Source organism: Anser cygnoides, chromosome 16 (assembly GCF_040182565.1).
Source record: "Anser cygnoides isolate HZ-2024a breed goose chromosome 16, Taihu_goose_T2T_genome, whole genome shotgun sequence".
In the NCBI taxonomy this organism is placed as follows: Eukaryota; Metazoa; Chordata; class Aves; order Anseriformes; family Anatidae; genus Anser; species Anser cygnoides.
The window spans coordinates 10,148,569-10,174,292 of record NC_089888.1 but is presented as its reverse complement, the minus strand read 5'-3'; the positions used below and the strand labels follow the sequence as shown (position 1 = coordinate 10,174,292).

The 25,724-nt window shown below is 51.1% G+C and overlaps 2 protein-coding genes and 1 long non-coding RNA gene across 6 annotated transcripts; 1 reads left to right on the top strand and 2 right to left on the bottom strand.

Moving 5' to 3' along the window:
* Positions 1–406: 406 nt before the first annotated feature.
* Positions 407–5,488, bottom strand: TP53RK (TP53 regulating kinase). The gene is made up of 3 exons (XM_013189088.3): positions 5,437–5,488; positions 1,169–1,438; positions 407–1,021 (listed from the first exon to the last, which is right to left on the bottom strand). Exons 1-3 carry the CDS (start codon positions 5,486–5,488, stop codon positions 543–545), a joined length of 801 nt encoding a protein of 266 aa, XP_013044542.3. The 3' UTR covers positions 407–542.
* Positions 5,489–6,324: 836 nt separating this feature from the next.
* Positions 6,325–14,544, top strand: SLC2A10 (solute carrier family 2 member 10). 4 transcript variants are annotated; one of them, XM_048072611.2, is made up of 6 exons: positions 6,348–6,489; positions 7,226–7,658; positions 10,335–11,711; positions 12,745–12,867; positions 13,405–13,540; positions 14,161–14,544. In XM_048072611.2, exons 2-6 carry the CDS (start codon positions 7,622–7,624, stop codon positions 14,255–14,257), a joined length of 1,770 nt encoding a protein of 589 aa, XP_047928568.1. In that variant the 5' UTR covers positions 6,348–6,489; positions 7,226–7,621; the 3' UTR covers positions 14,258–14,544. The 4 variants fall into 4 exon arrangements, with proteins under 4 accessions (XP_013044951.2, XP_047928568.1, XP_066834400.1 ...); XM_066978299.1 differs by lacking the exon at positions 6,348–6,489 and adding an exon at positions 6,545–7,013; XM_013189497.3 differs by lacking the exon at positions 7,226–7,658 and having other exon boundaries at positions 6,325–6,489.
* Positions 14,545–18,060: 3,516 nt separating this feature from the next.
* LOC136786485 (uncharacterized) lies at positions 18,061–25,721 on the bottom strand. The gene is made up of 2 exons (XR_010825312.1): positions 21,629–25,721; positions 18,061–18,863 (listed from the first exon to the last, which is right to left on the bottom strand). It is a non-coding gene; the product is annotated as an uncharacterized lncRNA (long non-coding RNA).
* Positions 25,722–25,724: the final 3 nt, after the last annotated feature.

The following is a 25,724-nucleotide window of genomic DNA, read 5'->3' as shown; positions in this document are numbered from 1 at the left end:
ATTACTACTGGATACATAAATGAACCTGTCTTATGTGTAGCACTCTATTTCAGCCATTGCCCATGTCCTGAAATTTATAGTCCTAAAAATTTCAGGATGCGTACAGGCCTTTATAATGTATTTAAGCCCTTTGTAGCAAGTCTTCTGAGAAAAAATAATATATTTGTTTTGTCTTAATTATCTTTGGTAGATGTTCTGGTACCCTCAGGCCCCTCCTACCTCCCAGAAATCCACCGTCCATGGGCTGAGGAAGATCACTTGGTGTAATTCTAACTACACAAAGAAGGCGGCCCATGGAATGGCACTGAAAGTTCCACTTTAAAAGAAATGTTTAACATTTACGAAAGAAGTAACCTTTAGTTGTCTTTCATCTGTGCTCACGTCTCACAATTACTTTACGACACTGTTACAAATTCATTTTTATTTAATATGACACAGTTATCAAAATAGTAACCTGTGAAATAAAACCAACTGGAAGTATAAATAACCATACTCGCAGAACCTAAGTAGCAATATTTCTCCATCCCGATGCCTGCTCTCTTTCACCCCACCATGGATCTCTTCCTTCCCCTTAGCCGCACTTCATCCAGCCTTTTCATCACAGGGCCAGACTTTTTAGACGTTGCTGCATAGGTCTTTAGTAGGGCTTTGAACAGGGTTTCTGTATTGGGATGAGTACTAAGGAAGGCTTTTTCCAGAACATACAAATCAACCCCTTTATCCTCTGGAAGACCTGAAATAAAACTGAGTCCAAAATCTATCAACACCAAGTCCAGCTTCTCTGTGGGTGGTCGCAGAAGTACATTGGAAGTCGTCAGATCCCCGTGTATAAGGTCTTCATCGTGCATCCTTGCTAACAGCTCGCCCATCTTCTCTGCTAAATTAAGGAGGCTACTGGTGTCATTTCCACTGTCTTGTATGGAATTAATGTGGTCTTGAACAGTAATCGAGCCTACGATATCTTCAAGATATATGCAGTTGGTCACATAATCCACGAAGTAGACCACTGGGGCCGGAATCCCTATAAAAAAAAGGACAAAGGGTGGCTGTTACCTAATGTTACCATACCAAGAAGCCGGTGCAGGCCCTAGGCGGACACTCGGACCGCCCCAGCCACCGGCAAACGAGAGCTGCCCCCTCCCAGACCCGCGTCCCGTCCCGTGCCCACCTGCCCGGCGGCACCGCAGCAAGGAGCGCGCCTCCTGCGCCGTGCGCCGCCGGCTGAGCCGCTCCTCCAGCGCCGGGTGCCGGTACCGCTTCGGGAAGCGGAGCTTCACCACGGCCGCCCGCCCCAGGAAGCGCCCCCGGTACACCCGCGCCTCGGCGCCCTGCTGCACCAGCCGCAGCCCCGGCAGCGGCGGAGCCTCGCCCACCGCAGGGCCCGGCGCGGCCGCCCCTCGGCCGAGCCCCCCACAGGCGCCGCGGCCCCGTCCACAGCCTCAGCACTGCCGGCCGCCGCCATCTTAGGCGCCGAGACCGCAGCGCGCATGCGCGTCGCGCAGCTGTGCTCCGCCATCTTGGGCGGCCGCTGCGTGGTGGGCCCGGCCCGGCCCGGCGCCGCTGGGATTTGTCCCCCTCAGCGCTCCCGGGACAGCCTCGGAGCCACCGCCCGGCCCCAGCGTCGGTGTGCAGCCCCCCCGTCCGGGGAGCAGCTGTCTGGGGCCTCGTGGCACCCTGAAATCCCACCGCTCTGCCGGGAGACGTGCAACCCCAGCCCCCCCAGTTTGTGTTCCGAGGGGCTCCGGCGCAGTCCCTGCAAATAAAATGTCTCGACTGTTGCCTTTGGAGGTGCTGCGAGGCCCTTTCGTCCTTGTTTTCTCCTCTTCGGGGAGCAGAAAAGCGGCGTTTGTTTCTTTTTCAGAGTATTTATATTTTATTAATGCATTCCGTACTGCTTACTTGTCACTCGCGTGGTGGGAGCACGCCTGGCAAATATTTGTCTTGCTTCGGGAACGCTTTCAAGCAGCACTCACGAGCTCCCACCGCACGGGTCCTGCCCCGGCCCCGCAGGGCTGCAGGATCCTGGCAGCTGGGCCAGGGGAACGGACGTGTTCCTGGGCTCCACGCTTAGAGCTTGCACATGCCACAAGCGGTCAAATAAGGGGCTTTCTTCATGTTGTGGGCAAATTTTATCTAAGCATCCATGCGCCATCCCTGCAGACATACATATACAACCTACAAACAAGTGCACGCAGATGCTCTCTATTCGTAATTCTGGTAAACACAACGGTCTTCTCTCATGCTGGCCATAAACATCCCCCGGCACTTTCAAAATACAAAAGAAAATGTTTTTGCTTTATTTTTCCCATTATTTTATTTATTTAAATTTCATCTTGCCTGCAATTTCATTTATTCATTTCTTTTTTGAATGCAATCAACAGTTGACATAGCCCTCGGAAACCACCTAGAGCCATTTACAATATTTATGGTATCACCCAGTATTTTTATTGGAGTACTGAATGACACCAGGGAGTTTCACTGAAGCCACAGACTCTCTGGTAAATTGTTTAATTATGTAACTTTGTTCTCCTGGTGACAAGCGTTTATAAACTCCCCTTTCACAAACAATGTAACTGAGTTAAAAATTGCAGTGCAGCAACCCGAGCTAATGGAAACCAAGCGGGGTCCCACAGCGCTGCCCACATCCCTGCTGCTGCTGATCCCCTGAGCGCTGGGCAGGCGGCAATGCTACAGGCAGCTTTCCCCTCGCTTCCCAAATTATTTAAGGAGAGAGGCTGCGACTCTTAGAGCCAGACAGCCTGGAAAAAGGCTGGATGAAGGCTCCGGGGGCTCCTCACACCCACCTAAGGCACTATCGGCTCTGAGGCTGGGTCTGCTCTACCTGCCAAGTGCAGGCTCAGGGGTAATGGGTTTGTGTGTGTGAATTTTCAATGCTGCTTCCCGTGCAGCTCATTGCGCTTCCTGCCATCCCTGCAATTCCAAATCGCAGCTGCAGTGGGGAAGAGAGGGAAAAGGAGAGGCACAGCGTTACACACCTGGCCAAAACTGAGGGCTGTGGGCATTGGGCACCCCAGAGGCAGCTCCACAGTCACAGGTGCAGCGTGAAAACATCCCTAAAGTGTGCAGGGAAGTGGGACATGCAGGCAGCCACCAGGACCAGTGGCAGCTTACCCTGGTCCCAGCAGCTCTTGCCCCTTCCAGGCTGCAAAAAGTTCCATGCTGAGCTGGTTGACCCACCGCATGGAAAAAGATATTGCCCTAGGAGAATGTATTGCTTTGATGCAAACATCTGTGAAATGGATGGGCTTGCAGCACCAAAAATTGCAGCCAGGCTGCAATATATTCTTAGGTATTCATTGTAAGTATCTACATGTAAAAGTCTCTGCTGTTCCTATGCTGAGCTGCATGAGCTGCTGAGCCCAAGCCTGCCCCGTGCCTGTGCTGCAGCCTGCCCTGATAACGTGCGAGCAGTTAAACCACTGCCACGTCCTCTGCAAGGCAAAGCAGAGCAGAGTCTGTACCCTGTTAGCGATGGCTGCAGAGAACAGGAGGCAGAAGCGGTGGAAGCATCCTTCTATTTGTTGACTTTAGGATGCAGATAGGATAACATTAAAAGAAAAATATGTGCAACCTAGCGTAATAATGAGAAAGCTCTCTGGGCTGCAAACAAGCACACAATAAATTCAAGTGCCTGGCAAGCTAGCTCCGTCCCAGCCAACTCTAAGCCTGTTCAAGGACATTATCTTTTTCAATAATTGTACTGAACTTCTTCAATGTGGTCTCTTTAATCCCTTCTTAAGGGTCAATTATAATTAGAGAAAATGTGCTTGAGTATGTGACAAGTGTCGCTGAACATCCTCCTCTTTCAGGATGGGCTTCTCTCTCCTCTTCTATTGGTATTTTCCCTTGTGATTGTACAGGCTGTCTCAGCTGCTCCAGCCCTGTGGCACCAGCTACCATCACTGCCACACAGAGCTGGCTGCGGACATGTGGCTGTGTCACCCAGGGCGGGCTGCTATTGCCATTGCCAACGCCGAGCACGTCAGGCAGCGCATACTTGCGGCTCAGGGCGTGTTGCTATTCACTGTGAAGCTGGAATGCGCCCTCGCTGCTCTGACATCCAGCAGCCAAGAGAGCGATAAGGATCAGATGGAGAAATGGCACTGCCAAAACACGCAACCTCGAGACGAGGAGGAGAGCATCTCAGGAGAGAGCGAGGCTAGAAACACACCAGCAGACACGAGGTGTGAGCTGCTGCATGGCCACGGGCACAGCCCGTCCCAGTGGATCCAGCCCTTCCCAGCCCCTCTCATGCACAGCTCAAGGACTCAAAGACCACAGCTACAGACTTGAGCAGGCCCCCAGTGCCCGTTAACTACAAACGATACAATAAGAAAGATGTATGGCACTTTAAAACCCACAAAGGAAGATTTTTTTTTTCCCCAAAGTTATCCCTGCTGTACATCACAGCAGTTTTTTGTGGTGTGGTTTCAGAGGACTGTAACCCACAGCCACGCACGGTGCCGATGCTGCAGCTGTATTTCTGCACATATTGATGTAATCTTTTTGGCCGCCTTTTGCAAACATACCATAAAGCTCTGCTGTACTCCCCAGGACCTTGCCTCCCTGCTGTCTTTGCTAATAATGTTTATTACCCTGCCAGAGAACAGGAAGCCTCCAGAAAATGTCAGGGGTGGCTTTATGCTGGCGGATAAACAAATGCTGAGTGACCATGGAGAAAATATAATTTCTTCCTTCTCATGCTGAATTCATTCAAAAAGGAGTGTAGTAAAATGTGCAGGAATTGTTTGGGCAAGTTGTAGATCATGGAGCTAGGACGCGTTTACTCTGCCGAGGACTGCTGCTCCCCTGGCTCTCTGCCTGGTGCAATGGGGTGACATCTCCTCCACTTCCTAGCACAGCGCACCCCAAATGTCTGGGCTTCTGCTCCAGGGAGGGGCTGTGGGGGGCAGAGATCACGGGCAAGATCATGCTGCATTCCCAGAGTTCCCATGTGTTCCCCAAACCTGGAACATGAGCCAAGACACAGAGCTGTAATGTCTGCTCGCCATAAGCTGGCCTCATATGCAGGTTCTTGGGGAAGAGAGAAAATTGCAAGTCTCCCTCTGAGTGTCATGAGAGCTAGTAATGACTTCAGAGCTATTTAATCTACTTTAATATGAATTACAAATCCTATTGAAAAGCTCCTTCTTTGAACACCATCGGGTTCTGTTGGCTGGCCGTGTTTGAAGCCAATCTCCACCGCGCGTATGATCCCTGTGCAGGTGTCAGTTTGTATGAGACACACGGTTTCAGAAGAGGTATTGTTGCATATTGTGTTTCTATTGAAATTACAGTGTATGAGTGGGAAGCATTTACTTAATTTATAAATCAGATGTTTTGAAACACTTTTAATATTCACTATGACTTTGAGAAGAAGCAAGAACAAAACCTTTGATCAGCTGCTGCCCATACTGCACGCCTCATATCCAACAGACAGGATGAAAGGACATACATGATCCAGCATTGCCCACCTAAGGCATCCCAAAGCAATGAACTGGAGAAAAAAAAGTAGATAAATAAAAGACAGTAAAGAATTAGAACAACTGGTCCCAGAACGGAGACATGGCATGCATCCCCCTACATAGAAGAACAAGGATTCCTTAAATATTTTTCTAAATTCCTCATTAACATGTGGAATGACCACTGAAAAGCTCTTTTAAAAGACATCACGTGTTTTGCCTTCCTTACCCAACCTGTTTACTTTTGTCTGTGTCAGAGGTCTGTGCCTGCTCTGCAGCCACAGGTGCAATGGCCGCTGACGCAGACCGTCCCCAGCCCTATCCAGGACTGGGTCCCAATCCCAATACAAAAAAGCTTTACCAGCACAGGCTCCACAGTGTGTTAGCCGTGTCACAGCCACATCATTAAATGAGATACTTCCTGCAGTCACACACCAGTCCACAACGCAGGCTTATGGTCATTTCCGTGTATCCTTTGGCTGCAGTCTGTGTGGCATGACCCTGGGAAGGCTGTGCAACCCACCCCAAAGCCTGTGACACGTTGTCCCTGCTCTGGTCCCTGCGCTAGCTGGGTGACAGCAAACTTCTGAGCATCGCACACACTTCTCAACACACACACGCACTTCACCACATCGCAGCATGTCCAGCAACAGCAGTTTGCATGAACAGCACCGAGAGACAACGTTTGCATTGTGTTAAAGTTTTAAAAACACTTCTAACTATATCAAGTTTTGCAAAGTGCTTTTACAAACTCGAATTTGAGATACATGAATTTAGCCTCAGATTCAGAATAAATAAATAAATAAATAAAAATCTTGAATCCAAGTTCAAGTCCCAGTGGCTTTTATGCAGTAGGCAGCAGGAAGGTTTCTGTCCCACTGCGCAGAACAAGAATGTTAATTGCACGGCAAGCTGGACACGGAGGCACGTTGCCTCATGGAGCACTGTGCTGGTGCAAGGAGACAAGCCCGAGAGCCCGACCCCTTGTCTCCAAGCGAAGAGCGAGGTAAGAGTCCCCGCTCAGCCCTGCTGCCCTGTCCCAGCTCTGAAACGCTCCCTCCTCCCCTAGCAGCCTTTCCTCGCCTTTCCAGCTGAGCCTCCGAAAACCTTTTCCAGCCCACCTCCTGCGGGCTGTCCGGAGCCTTTCCACTCCGCAGGAGCAAAGCCGAGCATCGGGGCGAGCCTGCGGGGGCCGGGCACGGTCGGGTCCTGCTCCGGACCCCACCGACCCCCCCCGGGACGGAGCCGGAGCGCTGTGCCCCGCCGTCCAGCACCCCCCCGAAGCGCCCCCAGCCGCTCCTTTCCCCGACCGGGGACCGCGGGGCGAGCGAGTACCGCCGCCCCATACCCCCCCCCCCCGTCCCTCCCACCCCCTTCTCCCGGTCGGGGACCCCCCCAGGGGGCGGGCAGGGTGACTACAAGCCCCAGGCTGCCCGGCCCGGGAGGCAGGACGAGGAGCGACGTGGCGCTGCACGGCCCCGCTCCGGCCGCCGCCGGACCCCGCTGCGGAGCGCCCCGGGGCTGCCATGGGTGAGTGGCTCGGGGGGGTCGGGCGGGGCCGGGGAGGGGGCGGCAGGCAGGCAGGCAGCCCCCCTGCGAGCGGCGGAGAGAAGTTGGCAACTTGGCCACTTTTCCTGAAGGCTCCGGCTGCATCTCTCTGCCTCCTTCCCTCCCTCTTTCCTTCCCCCGCCCAGCTTTTCTTTTTTGTTTTTTCTTTTATTTTTTCTTTTCTTTTTTTTTAGCGCTTCCAGCAGCAAAACAGCAGTAATTTCCTGCGGCTCGGCCCCTAAGGCAGGGCCAAGAGCATGAGTGGGGCGAGGGAAGGCACACAGGGCTGGGGGCAGCCGCCAGCACCGTCCTGGACCACAGCCCCTTCCCCAGGTTTTGCCACGGGCGGGGGATCTCCTGGCGCAGCTCCCCTTGAGACCCACCGGATTTGCTGTCCTGATGAGCTCTGAAAGGTCCCCGGTACCCCGGCAGCTCCAGAACAGACTCTGTACCGAGCCGGATCCCAAGCAGAGTTCGTGAACTATTGCTGCCCACTAAGTTAACAAGGAAAACTGCAAAATCTGATCGAATCAGCTGCGGCATTCACAGCAGGGCTGCCTGTATCGAACCGACTTGGTGGCTTGAAGCTAATGGCTTGCCCACTTTGTGCAAAGACTTTTGTTCTCAGTGAGCAAATATTTTTTCTAATTATCTGCGTAACATGTGTACAAGGAATGATAAAAACGGTGCAGGTAGTCACACAGCGTGGCGCGAGGGGTCGGCTTGTAGCCGGTGTGGCACAAGTAGCACAAGGGAAAGAGGGATACAGAATAAATACAAATATAAACATAGCTATCTCCCAGATATAACCTTTAGTGCTAGCTGTGATTATAGGCTGAATAGAGACGCTTACTATTAAACACAGCTTGTGAGGGGAAAAAACCCCGTAGGCAGGGTGAGAAAAGTTTTCCATGGTCTGGTGGTTGTGCCCTCATTCTTTCCACATACGGTCTACTGAGGCTGGGAGTATGAAGCTGTGAGTATTTCTAATTAAACAAAGCCAATGTGAGAATACAGATAGCATTATGTGCTGGAAACCAGTGTATTACAGCAGATACCTGCAAACTAATGCACATTACCTGTGCCTTTCGAATTGGGACTGGGGGAGGCAGGTCACTGTCACTGCTGTTCCCCTGAGGTCCCCACGCAGTGGGGGCTGTCACGCTGCGTGCGCTCCCCCCTGCCACGTTGAGTGACGTGACTCATGGCTCGCACATGTTCGCCCTTTCATCCTCTCCCCAGGGCGAGAAGCGTGTGCAGCAAGCACCTTGTTTTTGTAGGGTTGGTTGGGGCGGGTTGGTTGGTTTGGGTTTGGTTTGCTTTGCTTTTGCTGTTGTTTTTTCTTATTTTAAGTAAGCTTAAATACTTACTAAACTTGCATGCTCAGCTGTATGAGAAAGGCAAGGTCAAAGAATCACTTCTTGTATTTGGGGCAGGCAACAGGGAGGTTTTCAGCTCAGGAAGTTCGTGCTGCAGAGCTAGATCAGCCCGAGAAGGTTTGCCTGGCTTGGTGATCCTGGGCACCGAGAGGTAGTGAAGGAGAGGTGAAGAAATCAGGGTCATTCCCACAAAGTAATGCCAAGAGTGCAGGATTAACTAGGAGGAATAAACTTTTGCGAGCAGCATTTTTAATGACATTGTTCGTTCATCCTTATTTCCTGTAAGTCAGATTTTTTTTTTTACGTACTGTTTCTGGTTTCTGTCTTGTCTCCATCAAAGCAGTCCAAATTCTCTCGCTCAGACTCAAGGTAGACACAGCAGTTAGAGGCCAGGCAGGGCCCCCCAGGAACTGAGGGCTGTGGTCCCGTCAGCAAGGCACTTACTCTCTGCTGTCTCTTAGACAATAGAAATATAATTTAAATCCCCATCCCCACCTTTGCAAACTTTGACAAAAAGTAACTGCCCTGCTGCTTCATCCCAATATTTGTTCCTGCCTGCAGCTGTGAAGAACAGCCATCAACCTCCCACTAATGTACTCAGCAGTGAAATAGTTAATGCTGCTTTTTTATTATTAGTATTTTAGAAAAAGTTTCTTTAGATTTCCAGCTTAGGTTGAAGTGCATGTGGCATTCATCAGCTCTCACTGCAGGCTTTGCATTCCCGCTCCTTACCTTGCAATCCTGAGGTCTGAAGATTTTATTTTTAGTGAGATTTTAGAGCCTGGAGTTGTTACTGGGCTGTAGTTCAGAGGGAATGCACATACTGGGGGAGTTTTTCTGGCCACATAATCACATAATAAATAAAGCCATACCTATAGGATACTGCTTTACTGATGAGGAGATGTTAACGGGAAAACTGCTGCCTTGGTTATTGCCATTCATAAATGATCTGTAAAACTAAGTTAGGGGAAAAAAAGGAGACAACATCTTTAACAACTTACTGACTTGGCCAACCATTTCTCCCTTCTCCTGGGCTCAGATAGGGAACTGGAAAAAAAAAGAAGTTGATAGTTCAGTAAGCTTTAAGTATAGTGCCACCCCCATGGATCCTAGGGTTGTTTAGTAACTTGGTATTTCTGTGATAAATGCTTCACAACAATAAAAATGAAGTTCAAAAGCATCAGATTCTGTGGGTGAATGTAGGGTATCCACTGACATGGAAAGAGGACAGCCTGGAAAACAGCAGGGCCTTCTCGAAAACTGGTTAGGGGGAAAAGGCGTTGCATGCAGAGCGCTGGGCAGTGACACTTGTTTCATCCTGGAATTGTGCGGAGCTTGAAGGAGGAATCAGGTGAGAAACTGGAGGGAAAGTGAGCTGTAATGAAGAGGACTGGGCCAGGGCAGTTCGGTCCCGGTGAGTGACTTGTGAAATTCACAGGCGACGAGGGATGGCTCTTTTCCTACAGATGCTTCTAAGCTGCAAACCATGGACTGAAACTTTATAATGGTAACACGGGGAGTTCAAACCCAAAAAGTGGAAGCAGCATTTCCTGCCCAGACCAGCTTTTGCCATCAGAATGATGAAGAGAGACCACGGTGGGTTCCTGTACAACTCCAGAAAAGCAGATCACTGTCCTCCACTTAAATATGAGTCTTTGCTTTGTTAACACAGCCCTGTTTTTATGGTTCTGCACCCCAGTGGGTGCCCCTGCAGTCCTTGGCAGTGTGTGCAGGCCTGGTAGGTCATGTGAGTATGTGCAAGTGCCTCTACACGCGGCCTAGGGACTTCTGGGGAGATTTGGCATTGTAGCTTTGTAAATAGAAAACTTTGTGTGTCCTGGAAGAGCTTTTTCCAGATTGTTTGCTGATAACTTTCCTGCTAGAGCCAGAAGACTGAACCTCGCATCGCTTGCTTGTTTTCCAGGTCGTGCACTGCTGGTCCTCCTGCTGTCTGCTACAGTCTCTCTCCTGGGCGGGCTGATATTTGGATACGAGCTGGGGATTATCTCCGGTGCACTGCTGCAGCTGCAGACAGACTTTCACCTCGGCTGCTTCAGGCAGGAAGTTCTGGTGAGCTCCCTCCTCATCGGGGCGCTCCTCGCCTCTCTGGTGGGGGGCATCCTCATTGACCGCCATGGCCGGAGGAGAGCAATCCTGGTCAGCAACTTGGTCCTGCTGTTCGGCAGCCTTATTCTGACGTTGGCGAGGTCGTTCATTGGGCTGGTCATCGGGCGCATGACCGTGGGCTTTGCCATCTCTGTCTCATCCATGGCCTGCTGCATCTATGTCTCGGAGATGGTGGCGGCCCATCAGCGAGGGCTGCTGGTGTCTCTCTACGAAGCAGGCATCACTGTAGGTATCCTGCTGTCGTATGCACTGAATTACGTCTTTGCGGACGTGGATGAGGGATGGAGGTACATGTTTGGACTGGCCATTGCCCCGACAGCCATGCAGTTCCTCAGCATCCTCTTTCTCCCAGTGAACCCCGTTAAATTAAACTCGTGGGACTCAGACTGCCAGAAGGGTCTCATTCAACTGCAGACTGCTGAGGACAGAGAAGCAGCAAAGCAGGAGTCCTATAAGGAGAAGCACTACTCATTTCTTGACCTTTTCAGGACCAGAGACAACATGAGAAGACGCACTCTGGTGGGCCTGGGCCTGGTGCTCTTCCAGCAGTTCACTGGGCAGCCCAACGTGCTGGGCTATGCCTCCAAAATCTTCCACTCGGTGGGATTCCAGAGCAACTCCTCCGCCATCCTGGCCTCTGTTGGGCTGGGGGCAATAAAGGTGGTGGCCACGCTCGTTGCGATGGCGTTTGCAGACAAGGCCGGCAGGAGAGTGCTGCTCATCGCCGGCTGCGTGGTGATGGCAATCTCCGTCACCACCATTGGGCTCACCAGCTGCATCGCTCCGCTGGCCATGGCCAGGGACTGCACGGCGGCCGCAGACCCCAATGCATCCCACAGCCTCAGCCAGCATTCCCTGATGCCCCTGTCCTCCCAGCCCACTGGGTTCCGTGTCCCACCAGCGTTAGGTGAAGGCAACAGGCAGGGGGGTCCTGGTTCTGCTGCCGCACAGAGCCTTACAAAAGCCTTCGCCAGTGCTCAGAGCAGGGAGGCTGTTACTGACTCTTCCCACACCCAGAAGATGGGCTTGGCAAGTCAGTCCAAAACAGAGACAGGAGAGAGCTCAGGCGCTCCTTTTGGTGGTGCTCCCCCGACAGAACATATGGTTTTAAATTGGATTACGCTGCTGAGCATGATGGCTTTCGTGAGCGCATTCTCAATTGGATTTGGACCAAGTAAGTATGGTGTTTATATATCCTTGTGCTAACCCAGAGAATAAAGCTGGGGCTGATCTTTATAGTCTTCTTGAAATGTTCATTATGCATCTGCTTTACCAAGCCGCTGAGTATCTGGAAACTGGAAATATATCCCCTTCAGCCTCCTGAATCATTTCCTTGTCTTGCAGCTCTGTCGGCTGTGGGGCTGGTACAGCGTCATAATAACCTTCTCGTCCATGCTATCACTACTCATGTAATTTTTTTCCCCTCGTCATGCTGGTTGCAAAATCAGAGCATCCCACAAGCACTACCTAATCTTCACAGCACCCCAACAAGGAAGAAAAGAGAGGGCTGTGTACTGAGGAGCTTCCCCAGAAAGTCAGCAACAGAGCTGGAAAGTGGAACCTCACTGAAAGTTTCTCAATATTGGTTGATCTTCTTCCGAAATCATTATTCATCAGATGAGAACAGAGACTAGTTCTTGCTTCCATGCGAGTACTAGCATTTTCTGGCACTTACTGTTTTAAGGGCCTTGATAGGAGACAACAGCATCTAGCTAAGGAAAAACATAAGTGCACAGCAAGTCTCATGAGTTTGGCAGTGACCCTCTAAATCATTTCAAGCAAAATAACCCTAGGATAGGAGAGACTGCTTCAAGATACATACTGCTCCCAGCTCTGACTTTAGCCCAAATACAACATTTTCTCTTTAATCTACCCCTTCTCCTTTCTCTACAAGAGCATGTCCTGATGGCAGATATGCCGATATTTTCCCATCTGCTGAATGGCGAAATCCCCTGCTTTGTTTTTTGCTGACTGGACCTGTTTGTTGGCATCTCATCCCTCCGCAGAGTGCCGAGCATGGGAGTTTCAAAGTGCTCTGCTGTGATCTGACCCTGAGATCAATATCATTGCTCACTACCAACAGCAGTGGGTGCTGGGTGAAGCCAGAGTTTGGCTCTCTATAAAACCCTTGCCAAATATTCCACGCTCGTTTCCCAAATATGTTTCTTAAACCTCACAACCATCTTTCTAATCTCTGATCTGTGCAGTGACCTGGCTGGTCCTCAGTGAGATCTACCCAGCTGGAATAAGAGGAAGAGCCTTTGCTTTCTGCAACAGCTTTAACTGGGCCGCCAATTTACTGATCAGCCTCTCCTTCCTAGACCTTATTGGTAAGTGTCCGTCCCTGTCCCTCCATTTCCCACAGGTGGGTTAGTGAGGACGGCCACCACAGCCATTTGGAGAGCAAGTGGTGTTTGGAACCCTGGGCACTGGACACTGGAATAGCTGTGACCCCGATGTCTCTGAGACCAGAAAAATGCAGGCACCAGTGACACTGGTCTGAGCTCCTCCATCACCCATTTTATAAAAATCATCCTTCATGCTGCACTGTCAGGGAACCATGGGGTTTGCAGCTTTCATGCCGGTAGCTTTACAAAGTTTCTTGGTAGCAGAGCTCCCGGTTGAGGCATTCAGATGGCAGTGCTGGGCCCTGGAGCTCGGCTTTCTCCTTCTCTCAGTGGTGCTGCTGGCAAAGCCTGCTGTGAACCATCCTTCTCCCTTGCTGCTTCCTAGTCCAGGCCTTGTAGATAAGGAGCTTTCCCTGTCCAGCACCAGTGAGCGTTTTGTAGTAAGCAGCCAGCTTCCTTTGCATCCCACAATGTGACTGACCTCTGACGGACCCTTCATGTGCTTTAATCTCTCTGCAGATGCCATTGGTTTCTCTTGGATGTTTCTTCTCTATGGACTGATGGGAGTGATGGCTGTTATATTCATTTACCTTTTTGTTCCGGAAACAAAAGGCCAGTCCTTAGAGGAGATAGACCAGCAGTTCTCCAGGAAACGGTACGTGTGCCGACCTGAGTGCTGGCTTTGGGTGCTTCCCACCAGCCCTACCTGAGGTCCGTGGCGTTGGGCAGTCCCAGCCTGGTCAGTGCCACCAAGAACATCTCGGGTGTATGGCCAGGCTGCGGGATGGGCTGTGAGGGCTGCAGTATGTTTTTGTCAGCAGGTCACTGTCCTGGGCCCTACAGCCATGCTGCTCAAGGCCACTGGTGATTGTGGGGGAAAAGGGCTGATACCAAGGCTTGTGGGTGAGGGGAGGAGAACAGCACCAGAACGTGGCGCAGGTCCAGGCTACAGGAGGGAACAATACTCCTGTCCTTTCCCCTGAGATCCTGGACTCGTGCTCCTCTTCTGGGCCAGAGACATCTCCCAGTGTCAGACCATGGGCTCTCACCCAGCCGTTTCCATGCAAAGCCTGTGATTCCTGGCTGGGTGGGACAGGTCAAGTGGGATTTGTGCGTTTCTGGCTGTGAAGGAGGTGACAGGGCAAGAAATGCCGGAGTGGAGGGAGGCTGCGCAGCCACAATGAGGAGGGAGGTGACCAGAGGGGTGGCTGCTGCAAGTCTCACGACTGGCAGTGAGCAGCAGCAGCCCCAACTGACCTCCAGCATCACCCCCAGGTTGTGGGAAGGGAGCGGGTGTAAGCAGAGGCGTGCAAGAGGAGCGAGCTGCACACACGGGCAGTACCAGCGAGTGGAGCACACGAGCAGCACCTGAAACCAGGGACCAGCAGCATCGCCCTGAGGAGGGGAGCAGACTGTGCCATTGGGACATTTCTTCTTGTGGCCTGTGGCTGGTGACCTCTGCTCAGAGGCTGCTCTCCCTGCAGTGCCTTCAGCCTTGGGACATGCCCATAGCTGTCCTCTGCGTCCTTGGAGAGTCGCTGGTCCTAGGCAGGGAACACGCCCTTCCTTTGGTATCTTTTATTGTTCACGGTTTGTATCTCCTGTCATTTAAGAGATTAATGGTTTTGTATGCAGGAAATAAAACAATTTTTGCTGACAGTGCTTTCCATCCACACAGTTCATTTCTGAGCAAGATATATAGTTTTCCACTTCTTTGAAGTACTTGGTGCTTTATAAAAGGGACAGCATTGCAGAAGGAATGTCGAGTTCTGAGCAGCATACATTAATGTCATCACCTTTTATAATGTCTGTAGAAGCCTGGAGTCTGAGAAGGGAGCTAATGCAGCTAAACACCCTAAAGGCCCAGCAGCTCCCCCGCCTGATTTCATGTGGCCCATGCCCAAAAAAGCACAGCACATCCATCATGCACGTTTAGCTGCTTTCTTTTGTACACAGAGGTTGTTCTGCATTCACTGCTAAGGTCTGCATGTACAAAAATACTGCAATGATGTTCTCGTACCTTCTACAAATTTTCCACTTCTAACAATTGTATGTTCTTTGATTGTTGTTTTTTTTAGGCCCTGTCACCATTCCTCCTGGCACATATACATTACAAAAAAACACCCTGCTACCACCACACTCACTCCCAAAAGTTTGCAAGAGAGGAGATGCTGGCATCCTGCTGACCAGGGTGCCTCCATCCTGCTTACCCCCAACCTTACCTCTTTTAAACACCTAAGGAAGCAAGTCCCAAAGCTTAGTGTTTCCCCCTGAAAATGCAGCTCAATAGGGACCAGCAACCTCTATGCTGGGCCACTTGGTGACACACACAGGACACAGCTTAAGCTGTCTAACACTGCATGGCCACATCACCCAAAACAACATCTCAAAGAAAACTCACCAAAGCACTGGAAAATGATCCTCTGCCCTTGGCCCTATCCAGTCCATGGCTGTCAGGCAGCTCCTCGAGTTGCTGTTGGGGAGCGTCCTCCTCTCCCACCGAGTGATGGGAATCACCTTGAGCTTCCTCAGCCACATCCACCCTGCTGCAGCTGGGCTGCCAGGGCTCAGTAAGGAGCAGCACAGTGGCTGCAGTGTTTCTGCAAGTCCCCCGAATGCCGCAGATGCTGTCACCTCAAGGACACAGAGATGTCCTTTGCAGATGAAAGGGATCTAAGGGCGTTGGTTGATGCTCACCTGAACATGAGCTGGCAGTGTGCCCAGGTGGCCAAGAAGGCCAACGGCATCCTGGCTTGTGTCAGGAATAGTGCAGCCAGCAGGACCAGGGAGGTGGTTGTCCTCTAGTATTCTGCTCTGGTGAGGCTGCACCTCGAGTGCTGTGTTCAGGTTTGGGCCCCTCAGTACAAGAAGGACATCGAGGCCCTGGAGTGTGTCCAGAGAAGGGCTACGAAGCTGGTGAAGGGCCTGGGACACAAGTCCTGTGAGGAGCGGCTGAGGGAGCTGGGGTTGTTTAGTCTGGAGAAGAGAAGGCTCAGGGGAGACCTTACTGCTCTCTACAACTACCTGAAAGGAAGGTGTGGGGAGCTGGGGGTCGGCCTCTTCTCACAGGTAACTAGTGATGGGACTGGAGGGAATGGCCTCAAGTTGTACCAGGGGAGGCTCAGTTTGGAAATGAGGAGACATTTCTTCTCAGAAAGAGCGGTCAGGCACTGGGACAGGTTGCCCAGGGAAGTGGTGGAGTCACCATCCCTGGGGGTGTTCAAGGGAAGGCTGGACGTGGTGCTTAGGGCCGTGGGCTAGTGGGTGATGGTGGTGGTAGGGGGACAGTTGGACCAGATGACCTTGGAGGGCTTTTCCGACCCTAATGACCCTGTGACATCCATAAAACAGAAAACAGGTGCTCCCTTCTTGCAACCGCGAGCTTGCTCCGAAAGCCCGTGCCCACTGAGCTATACGGGCCGGGGGGAGATAACCCCGATTTACTGGGAAGAGCCGGGGCAGGCCTAGGCGCTGAGGCCGGGCTCCGGGCGGTGCCGGGGCCGATGCGCTCCGGCCGGCCCAGCAGGGCTGCACCGCGCCCCGGCGGCCGCCAGGGGCCAGCCCGAGCCCACGGAAGGCGCCGAGGCCCGCGCAGGCTCGCCTCAGCCCTCACGGGCACACGCGTGTTCGTGACCGGCTGTGGGGCCGGTGCTGGGGCACTGGCACGGCCAAGTTACGCAGGAGAGCAGGCTGACAGCTAGCTTGCGGGAGGGGGCTTCATTAGCAGAGGGTGAGGGGGCTCTTCCCTGTTTTTTCAGGCTCAATAGCACACGGGTCCCCAGAATCTGTGGGGTCAGCCCATGAGGCAGGTGGGACACGCCAGGGGCTGCCCGGCTCCTTGCACAGCACCCACCGCACCAGGGGACTTGCATGGGCCTGAATGCAAAGCGAGGGCTGAGCAGGTGCTCGGGGGTCCCCACCCCTGCTCCTGTCACCCCAGTGATGTGGGGATGGACGCAACCAGGAAGGGCTTTGTGCTGTGGAGACGGACCCAAACCCCACAGCTGGGCATGGGGAGCAGCAGTGGAGCTGGGCTGGTGGCACTGAGAAAGGAGAAGGCCAAAGATGGGTGTTTAAATGAGAAGGTGGAGGAAAGGCAGTGGGTGCAGAAATTCAGACTTGCACACTTCAGGAGGAGGATGTGGCCAGTGCACAGTGGAAGGCCAGCAGGGAAATAACTGGTGCAGCTGCAATTAAAAAAAAAAAAAGGATGACTCTGACCCCATGCAGTACTGCAGACCCACAGGAATATATACACAGGAATATCCACAGGAACCCCAGTATAACGGGGTTGTTGGTGACCTGCTGGCAGGAGAATAATCACTGGCCTGGATGCTGCTGGGCTACCGGCTGCGTGGGAAGGCTGGAGCAGGATGCACGTGAGAAGCGTCTGTGTGTGTGGAGGACTGCACAGAGAAAAAGCAGCAGAAAGAGCATCACTGCAGGTTTCTCAGGGTGATAGATCCCAGATTCCAAAGGGTAAAATGTAGAGCAAGGACTGTGCTACTGTCCCCTGATAAGGATAAATATAATGATCTGAAAACATGAGGTTAGAGAAGCTGAAATTTAGGTCAGGTGGTAATAGTGGGAGATTTCAACTATCTACATATGTATTGTCTCAGTGATCCGGCAGGAAGAAACAATACTTTTGGATACAGTAATGAGTCTCTGTGACCAAGCAGTGCTGGAAGCGGCAAGGAGGGCTGCTGCTCTGGGTTTAGTCGGGAGCAGGACCTGCTTCACAAGGTGTTTGTGGGAGAGCTGCTCTCTGCTAGTGACCACAGTACAACTAATTTAATGCTGTAGTGGGAGAGAGCACACCAAATAAATCCAGCACGTGGCTATGCAATTTCAAGAAAGGGAGCTATGAAAAAATAAGGTGATTGGTCAATAACAACAACAGAGCTAAAAGGAACAGGCAGAAAGCAAGGAGCCTGCGAGCAGTCTGGAGGTGATTAAAAAATACTCTATTAAAGCCCAAGTACAACATGTGCCACAACTCGAAGAGAACTAAGAGGTCCTAAAAAACACCCTGCCTGACTCACTGGGAAGGTTAAGGAGGTTTCACAGGGAGAAGGTCAGCGTTTAAAAAGTGGAAAGGTTTCCCACATGAGGAGAACAGGAAAAACCATAAAACACAGCGAGTTAAGTGTAGACAGAAAATTAAAAGAGCTAAAAAAGAGCACAAAGATCTCCCTGCCAACTGACCTTAAAAAAAAAAGAAAAAGAAAATAAGAAGAAATACATCAAAAACAAGAAGGTAGCTAGGGAGCTATTTGATTGCTCATGACCAAGGGGCAAGTAGTGTACGGGGAAGGACAGGGCATGACGGGGTAGTTCAGGCACTTCTTCGTGTTGGTCTTCACGGCTGGAGTTACGTGGGAGCTCCTCGCACCCACGTCATGCTCCGTAGTCTGTCAGTCAGAAGGATCAGATCAGTGAGACATTCCACATGCCTGCTGAACCAGAGGACCGGCGGGTTGCCAATGCAGCTCCCACCTACAGAGCAGTCTCTGGAAGGGGCCCTGGTGATGGTCACATCCAGCCTTGCTGGGGCGCTTGGGTCTGCACCAAACGGGGAGTGGCAAAGAGCCTCTGACAAGGGAACCCCTGCCTGGCCAACGTGCTGGGACGCTAGGGGAACATCAGTAAGCACGTGGATAGGGAGAACCCGATGGACAGAAAAGGTATTTTCAAAAAGGTTTGACAAAATTATTATTTTTTAATTTACATTGCCACGGAGTTGAAACGAAGCTTCTTTATGGATTGAGAGCCAGTTAAAAGCTATTCCTATGTTGTAGGCAGCAACGTGCTGGGTTTAATGGACACTTTTTGGGGACAGATGAGAGTTTTCCATTCAGCAATGGAGTTTCCTAAGAATCTCTGCTGGGCCTGGTTTTATTCAGCATCTTCATTTGTAGCATTGGGAGGGGAACGGACATCAAACTCTCCAGGTCGGTGGATGATGCTCAGCTCTTCTGGGAAATAAAATGTTTTGCCAATGACAAATGGCTCCAAAAGAGCTGGCAAAATTAAGTGGGCAAAAAGGTAGGAGAGGAGCTTAAATGTAGGTAAACACTAACATATCACAGCCCGCAAACTGTTCATACCTGGTACAGACTTTGCAAGGGTGGTTGCAGCTTGGGAAAGAGATCTTGGAGATATCACCACCACGTGCAGCCTCACCCACAACGCAGCAAGAAGTAGGGCAGTGTCAGAGGGACGGGGGCATCAGAGATGGACATCCCATGGAAAGCTGCAGGCTGGTGCCAGAGGCCACTGTGGCCTCTGAGAGCTGTCTGAGGTTAGCGTGGGTTGGAGGAGTCTTCAGGAAGGGTGAGCTTCCTCCATCACCAAACTGGACAAATGTGTCCCCACTCTAAATTTGCGACCCATTAGTGCAGCACCAGGCCGTTTCTCTTGCTCTCTCCCCTGAGGCTGAGACCTCATAAGACTAGAGGATACAGAAATGCTTGGGGCAGTGATAAATCTTTTTTAGTGGGCTTTTATTTCCTTTTCTTTCACAATATTTTCTTTAGTTTCCTAGCCAATTTTTTTCTAAGGAAAGATTTCTGACTTCCTTTGAGCCACAGCTCAACATCTGTCCACATTGGGGGCTGAAGTAATACACTGTTAAGGGGTTTTGATGTCAAGCCCAAAACCCCACCAGGGATTTGTGCAGCTCTCCCCTTTCCTCCCTCCTCCTCTTCAAACAGCCTTTCATTTGCTCTCACTAATTGTGCTGTCATGCCTTTCTTTCCCCCCCAGTTGTGCAGACAGCCTTTCATGCAGACAGGTTTCGGTGACAGATGCCTGTGCCATGAGCTCTCCTACGAGGCAGGCGTGTAGTGTGTGTGCTGTCTGAGCACACCGAGCCGATCCAGGCACCCATCCAGCCCAGGGACGGATTAGGTAGTGGCTTTCCTGCCCCCCCGAGGAGCTGCTGGATAATAGCTGCTGGGCGGGAGAGCTCCACCAGCCCAGCCCACCCACAGACACCACTTGCTCCTCTAAATGAGCGGGAAGAGATTAACTGAGCATTTCCTAGAGTATTTCAGGGGAGAGTCCTTGGTAGGATTTGGGTTGGGGTAAGGACACCAGAAAGTGGGGTGTCCCGGGGCTCTGGGAGCTCCTCTGGGCTGCGCCGCCTTCCTCGGGCAAACACAGCCAGAGTTGTATGGACAAAGATCAATGCTTTCAGGGGCTTGCCTGAGATTGTGAAAGGGAGCTCAATGTAAATTGACCTGCTCCCATGGAAGCCTGCTCCCAGGCCTTGCCGTCTGCAGGAGAATGACATTTGAGCAGCTACCAGAGCTGAAGGCATCTGGGACACAACCAGAAGCAAATCCTGCAGAGGCTCAAAGCCCAAATTTCCCCAAGGTGTTTGTGCCCTGGGAAGACAGATAGAGCAAGTAGGGGAATGCACAACTCCAGTTTGCAGATGATTTTTCTTGTGTTTCAGATGCCTGTCTGTGAAGATTTCCAAGACAGAGAAGCTCTTTACCTGTCCCAGTGCCTGCAGACAGACAGGGACGGGACTGGCAGTGGCAGGATCACAGGCACTCCCACCACAACAACACTGACCTGCAGGAGGTTTGAGAGAAGTTACAGTGCTCTACCAAAGAGTGGACTTCTAAAAGTAATGTCAGGCCACCACCATGCTTGGATGCACTCCTGTAATGCACCCACAGTGAAAATCCAGGTTATACAAGAAATAAGCACAACCCCTGGCTTGCTGTCACTGGTGCAGCCTGACTTCAGAACCAGCTTGCCATGTGAAGCCTGCGGGGCAGCACACACCACCACCGAGCCCTAGCCCTCAGCCGTGGCAGCAGGATCTGGGTGACAGACTGAGCAGAGAACACGGGAAAGAATCGCATGCCCTGGCATTAAAGCTCCCACAGCTCAGCAGGGAAACGGGGGGCAGGGGGCTCATCATCACTCCTGTGCACGTGAGAGCAGCGAGCTCAAGGACTGGATCCTGCTTAGTCTCTGCTTGGGGGGATACGGGGCTGGATGAAAGGAGCCAGGATACATGAAATATGATAACTGGAAAAAATATAAACCAGAAGATGGGCTGTTTAATGCAGTACAGATCCAGCAAAACAACCAGAGCCGAGCTAAAAAACATTCCTCCTATTAGAACAAAGATACTGTCTCAACCCAGGGAGAACCTGGAAGGAGGAGGGTGTGCTGAGATGTGTTTTGTTAGCTTGTGCATCTCCAGGCACTGCGGGGATCAGACCCAAGCCTAGGGTGTGCCAGGGGCTTTCTCCTTTCCCTGCATCTCTCCTGCCCTCCCTGAAGCGCTTCTGCTGCTCCCTCCAGTACGAGCACCTCTGGGCTCCCCACCCTGGGGACCTGTGCCCTTGCTCTCCCTGCCTCTCTCTGGCCTCCTTGCTGCTGCTTCTGCCTCTGGCCTCAGCTCCCCCAGCCCTGAGGTCCTCCCTCTGCTCATTTCGTTAGTAGAGAGTTGCTGTCACCTTTGGTCATAAGACAAAAGGAGGGGCAGAAAAGCGAGGTCTCCCTCAAACGGCAGGATGCTGATGGTGTGCAGAAGGAGCTGCCCTGAGAGGTCACCACCCAGAAAAGCCCGGTGTCCTCAGAGACACCAGGTACCTTGGGCTGGGAGCTGGACTGGGATGCAGTCCAGAAGTCCACTAGGCAGTGCAGAAACCACCTCTATGCCCTGACCCTACTGGGACAAATTCAGCCTCTGAATAAGCAGGAATCACATAATTACCTTTTCCAGGGAACTTTTCCAGTTGTGTCCAGCTATTTCTGTGCCGCTGAGCTGAGCTCACCATCCTGTGAAGCATTTTCTCCTTGTCGTGACAGCAGGAACAGCACGGGGCTGGCAGCTGCCGGGAGCTATTTCCCCCTTGGAAGGTCCTCAGCATGGGTCTGCGGGAAATCAGCATGCTCGGGCACCTCGTGGCAATCCTGGCATCACACCACAGCTGCATCTGTGCCCACCGACAGTTCCTCGGGGTAACAACATGCTTTTGTTCTTGCTGAAACTCAGAGCTGAGTCCCTCTGCGTAGCGTGACCTCCAGCAGCAATACAAATACAAGTGTCAGTGCTATTACTATTAATAGTGTTCCTATTCCTGCTGTCATTATGATTGCTTTTGCTACTATTAATAATAATATTTACATATGCAAAACCACAGATGCAAAACAGATGGTTTGGTTGGACCCTCTGAAAAACTTGTCTCTGCCACATATTTATGACAAAGACGGAGGGTTAACCACACAGAGTGCCATATAGAGAACAAATAGACGGGGAAAAAGAATGAAATAATTCCCTCCATATTCCCAACAGAGGCCAAAACTCATCCATTCCCTCTCTCTGCTTCTCTCCTTTCTAGTATTTGAGACTCTTTCCAACACCGGGTCAGGGATGGTTTCCATATTTGTTCAGACTTGTCTAATTTTATTTTCCAGTTCAGCTATTATTTTTTCAGATGCAGCTTTTCCTGATGGATGGAAAATACAAAGGGAGTCACTCATCTGCTCCCTGCAAGCTTTTTCCTGACCGCTGGGAAGCTCGGGCACTATTCCAGACCTGGAGTAAACCTTGCCTGGTGGAGAAAACTTGATCCCTGTTTGCTGAGTTCTGGGAATAATTTAAGCTAACGGGAAAAGTAAAAGTGAGAAAAGACTACCACCACCCCGAGCCCATCTTCTTCTGTCCCTAAGGGAAGAAGTGGCACTGCCTGGGAAGATGATGATGGCCGTGCAAGGTGATTGACGGCATCTCCACTACTGGCTGATGCTGTACAGCAAGTGGCACAAGAGTGGCCAGATTTTTGGCAGTTTCATCCAGGCTTGTTTCATAAAACCAGAAACTAATGCACGGTCTGCCAGCAGCATGGCATTGCCCTCTGCAGAAGGGCAAGGCTTGCCTATATCGATGAGTAGCTTTGAACTGTAGCTATGCAAGCAGCCCACCAGCATAATCGGCTTCCCTGCAGGCATGCTTCGGTCTCTTGGCTGTATATTTAGTTGTGCAAACACCAGAGGCTCCCGCACACCTGTGGGTGTCACGTTGGTGTCCAGCAGGACTCCACAATCCTTTTCTGCTGGCAAACATCCCCGGGGATGCCTGGTGGCCCTGAGCAGCCCCAGGTCCAGCTGCCCCTTCCCTGATGAGGAGGAGGAAGGTCTACGTGTTCTGCCACAATGCAGCAATGCTTAAACGGAGAAAGCCACTGGACAGCCCATACTGCATGCTAACGAGTACAACACAGCGTCCCCAAGCGCTAATGAGTAATAAAGTGCCCCACAGACTAAAGAGCCCCCAAGTACTACCAAGGACTAAGTAGTCCCCAAATACTCACTTCTCTCTCGGGTCAAATTCCACTCTTTAAACCAATCCCCATTACTTTTTGCACATAAGGCTGTGGGAAGCCTCAGAGGGGCTGTTAGGGTCTATTGTAGGGGAATAAAGCATGTGTCAAAAATATTTTTAATGCCCAGTTAAAAATGGCCTAAACGCAGCCTGCAGTTACCTGATAAGCTGCAAGGTCTCTATTGGGATAAATATTTTGGTTTTTAAATTGTCTCAGCCCTTGCACACTTACAGGAGACTGGCTTGGCTCTAAACTAAAGCTTTGTCAAGTACATTAAAACAATATTAAAAGCCTGCCTTTTGTTCCATAAAGACTTTTAATGCTTGTTGCTTTTTTCCTTATAATTGTTATGACCAGTAAATATTGAACATGTCGCTGTGCTGCAGATTTCTGTAGCTCAGGGCAGATAACAGCTTCAGTGCCTTTCCCCACCCGGCTGACCCCATTGTGCAGGCACCAAAAACGCTCAGGGAGAAGTTAACGTGCCCACAGCTGCACAACGGGACAGTGCCAGAGGATGACACCCAAGTCCTATGTCCACAGGGTCTGCTCATTGCGAGAGAAAATATTCCTATTAGTGCAAGTTACCCTCTTTCTTTTTACAGGGAAACCTGAGAGACTGAGAGACATTTACCATTTCAGTTAACCTTTTTTTGTGAACAACTGCATAATTCCTGCGTGCTGTGGTGCCTATTGCCATCGCACCACTGCTGGATTCTATGCAGGTATTTGGACATCAACGAGTTGGATATTTGAATAGGTGGAGGACTTTTTTTCCTCAAAAAAATAGTCTGTAATTCATTCAAAGATTTAGTCTCAGCGTAACAGCCAAGAAACCCAGGGTTCAAGCTGAGACAGGGTGTTTCTTCCTTCCTGTTTGTTCCTCTGTGCTGGAAGGGGTCTCTGGGGCGGAACAACCTCATGGGGCTCTGCTCTATCGCTGGGCTTTGGGAAGTGTTTGCTTAGTGGCAAGCGGGGCCATCAGACAAAATTAATGGCATCTGAAGTTCAGTGTGAGTCTTGACTTTCAGGAATGCAGCATTAAAAACAAAACTTAAAACTTCCATATTGCAAAACCTATTAGCTGCTTTACCATTTTTGCAGTCATGCCAGTTTGCTCATACTGGATCTTTTACCAGAGCATGACAGCTCATTTGTTTAGCTTGGGCCAGGCTTAAAGTTCTGATGAAGCCTAATCTTGTGACCTGTATTTACTTTGGCCGGGGATGCCTTTTGCACAGACGACTTCCTATCCTTCCTAATCTTTCCCGCAGGAAAGAAGCTGGGAGTTACGAGCGGGGGGGAGGAAGCAAAGCCAACCAGACAGGCTGCGGAAGAGAAACAAGCGCTGCACATGTCGGTGAAGTGGGTCAGGTTCAGGGACCTTGTCTGTTAGGGGAAGGAATTGAAAGGGGAGTCAGCACCTCCGCTGTCATCATCGGGGATGCATCAAATCCATCATCAGCCCCTGGAAGTTTACCCATCTGGAAATACGTCTGGCTGCGACATCTTCGGGCTTTTGCGAGTGCTTAGGGATGGAAAAGTCTTTGCTTGGCTCCAACTTGTAAAACCTCCAGCTGAAGCTGGGAAGGGCTGTGCTGCTGTCAGCCAGGGATTTGGCAGCGAGGGGCTGCTTGCAGGTTGCTGCTGCCCATCCTGTAGAGGGCTGGGAGCTCTCTGTGACCAAGGAGCCAGCGCGGACCCTTCGTCCCAGCATCTTTGTTGGGTACTGACAACCAGCACGAACTCCTGCATTCCTCACCTCCATTGCTTGAGGGCCTGATCCTGCAGAGGGCACAGCAGTGTTCACAATGCAAATGCTGCCCAGGAGCAGGCTCCCAGGTATCGCACTAATGTGAGCAGGTGAAGTCTGAGCATGCTGACACCAGGGATACAGCTTGCTCTGGGCCCTGCAGTGGGGTGAACAGTGCTAGTGACACACCAGACTGCTTCCTAAAAATCTTTCTTACATTTTGAAATAATGTGGCAATTGTAAATGTAACCTTCTAATGCAGCAGCAAGACACTATACACCACGCGGGCACTAGAAGTGCTGGTGAGCTTCACAAAATCCTTGCTTTATACTCAGAAATAGGGCTGCGAGTTCAGAGACATAACAATGGGGCTGAGGACGTTTGCAGAAGACAAAAAGCCAGCCAGGTTTGGATTCTATTTGGTATCTTGGGCTTGACCAATTCCCACGAGTTGAAATAAAAAATTTGGAGTAGCTGGAAATATTCCTCAGCTTCATTCCCACAAAAGAGAAAGTACTTAAAAGCATTCTAAGGTTAATGGGAACATGATGAAAGAACCATTTCTGTAGAGTAGCTTTTTGATTAAATGCCTCCTTTAAATGCATTTTCCAAGCATTATAGCAGAGAAATTTGGGACAGGGTTCAAATCTCTCCCAAACTGCTGGAAAGCAAGTGGTGAGGAAGCAATCTATTGTGCTGCTGCTGAGAGACTCCAGTTCACAGCTCAAGGG

Coding starts and splice junctions, on each gene's coding strand:
- TP53RK (XM_013189088.3), bottom strand. CDS start 5,488: ATGCTGGATCATGTATGTCCTTTCATCCTGTCTGTTGGATATGAGGCG. Junction 1,439..5,436: donor TGTTGGATATGAGGCGTGCA/GTATGGGCAGCA, acceptor GGCAGTGCTGAG/GCTGTGGACGGGGCCGCGGC. Junction 1,022..1,168: donor GCTGCGGTGCCGCCGGGCAG/GTGGGCACGGGA, acceptor TTTTTTTTATAG/GGATTCCGGCCCCAGTGGTC.
- SLC2A10 (XM_013189497.3), top strand. CDS start 6,420: ATGGAGCACTGTGCTGGTGCAAGGAGACAAGCCCGAGAGCCCGACCCC. Junction 6,490..10,334: donor GTCTCCAAGCGAAGAGCGAG/GTAAGAGTCCCC, acceptor CTTGTTTTCCAG/GTCGTGCACTGCTGGTCCTC. Junction 12,868..13,404: donor CTCCTTCCTAGACCTTATTG/GTAAGTGTCCGT, acceptor ATCTCTCTGCAG/ATGCCATTGGTTTCTCTTGG.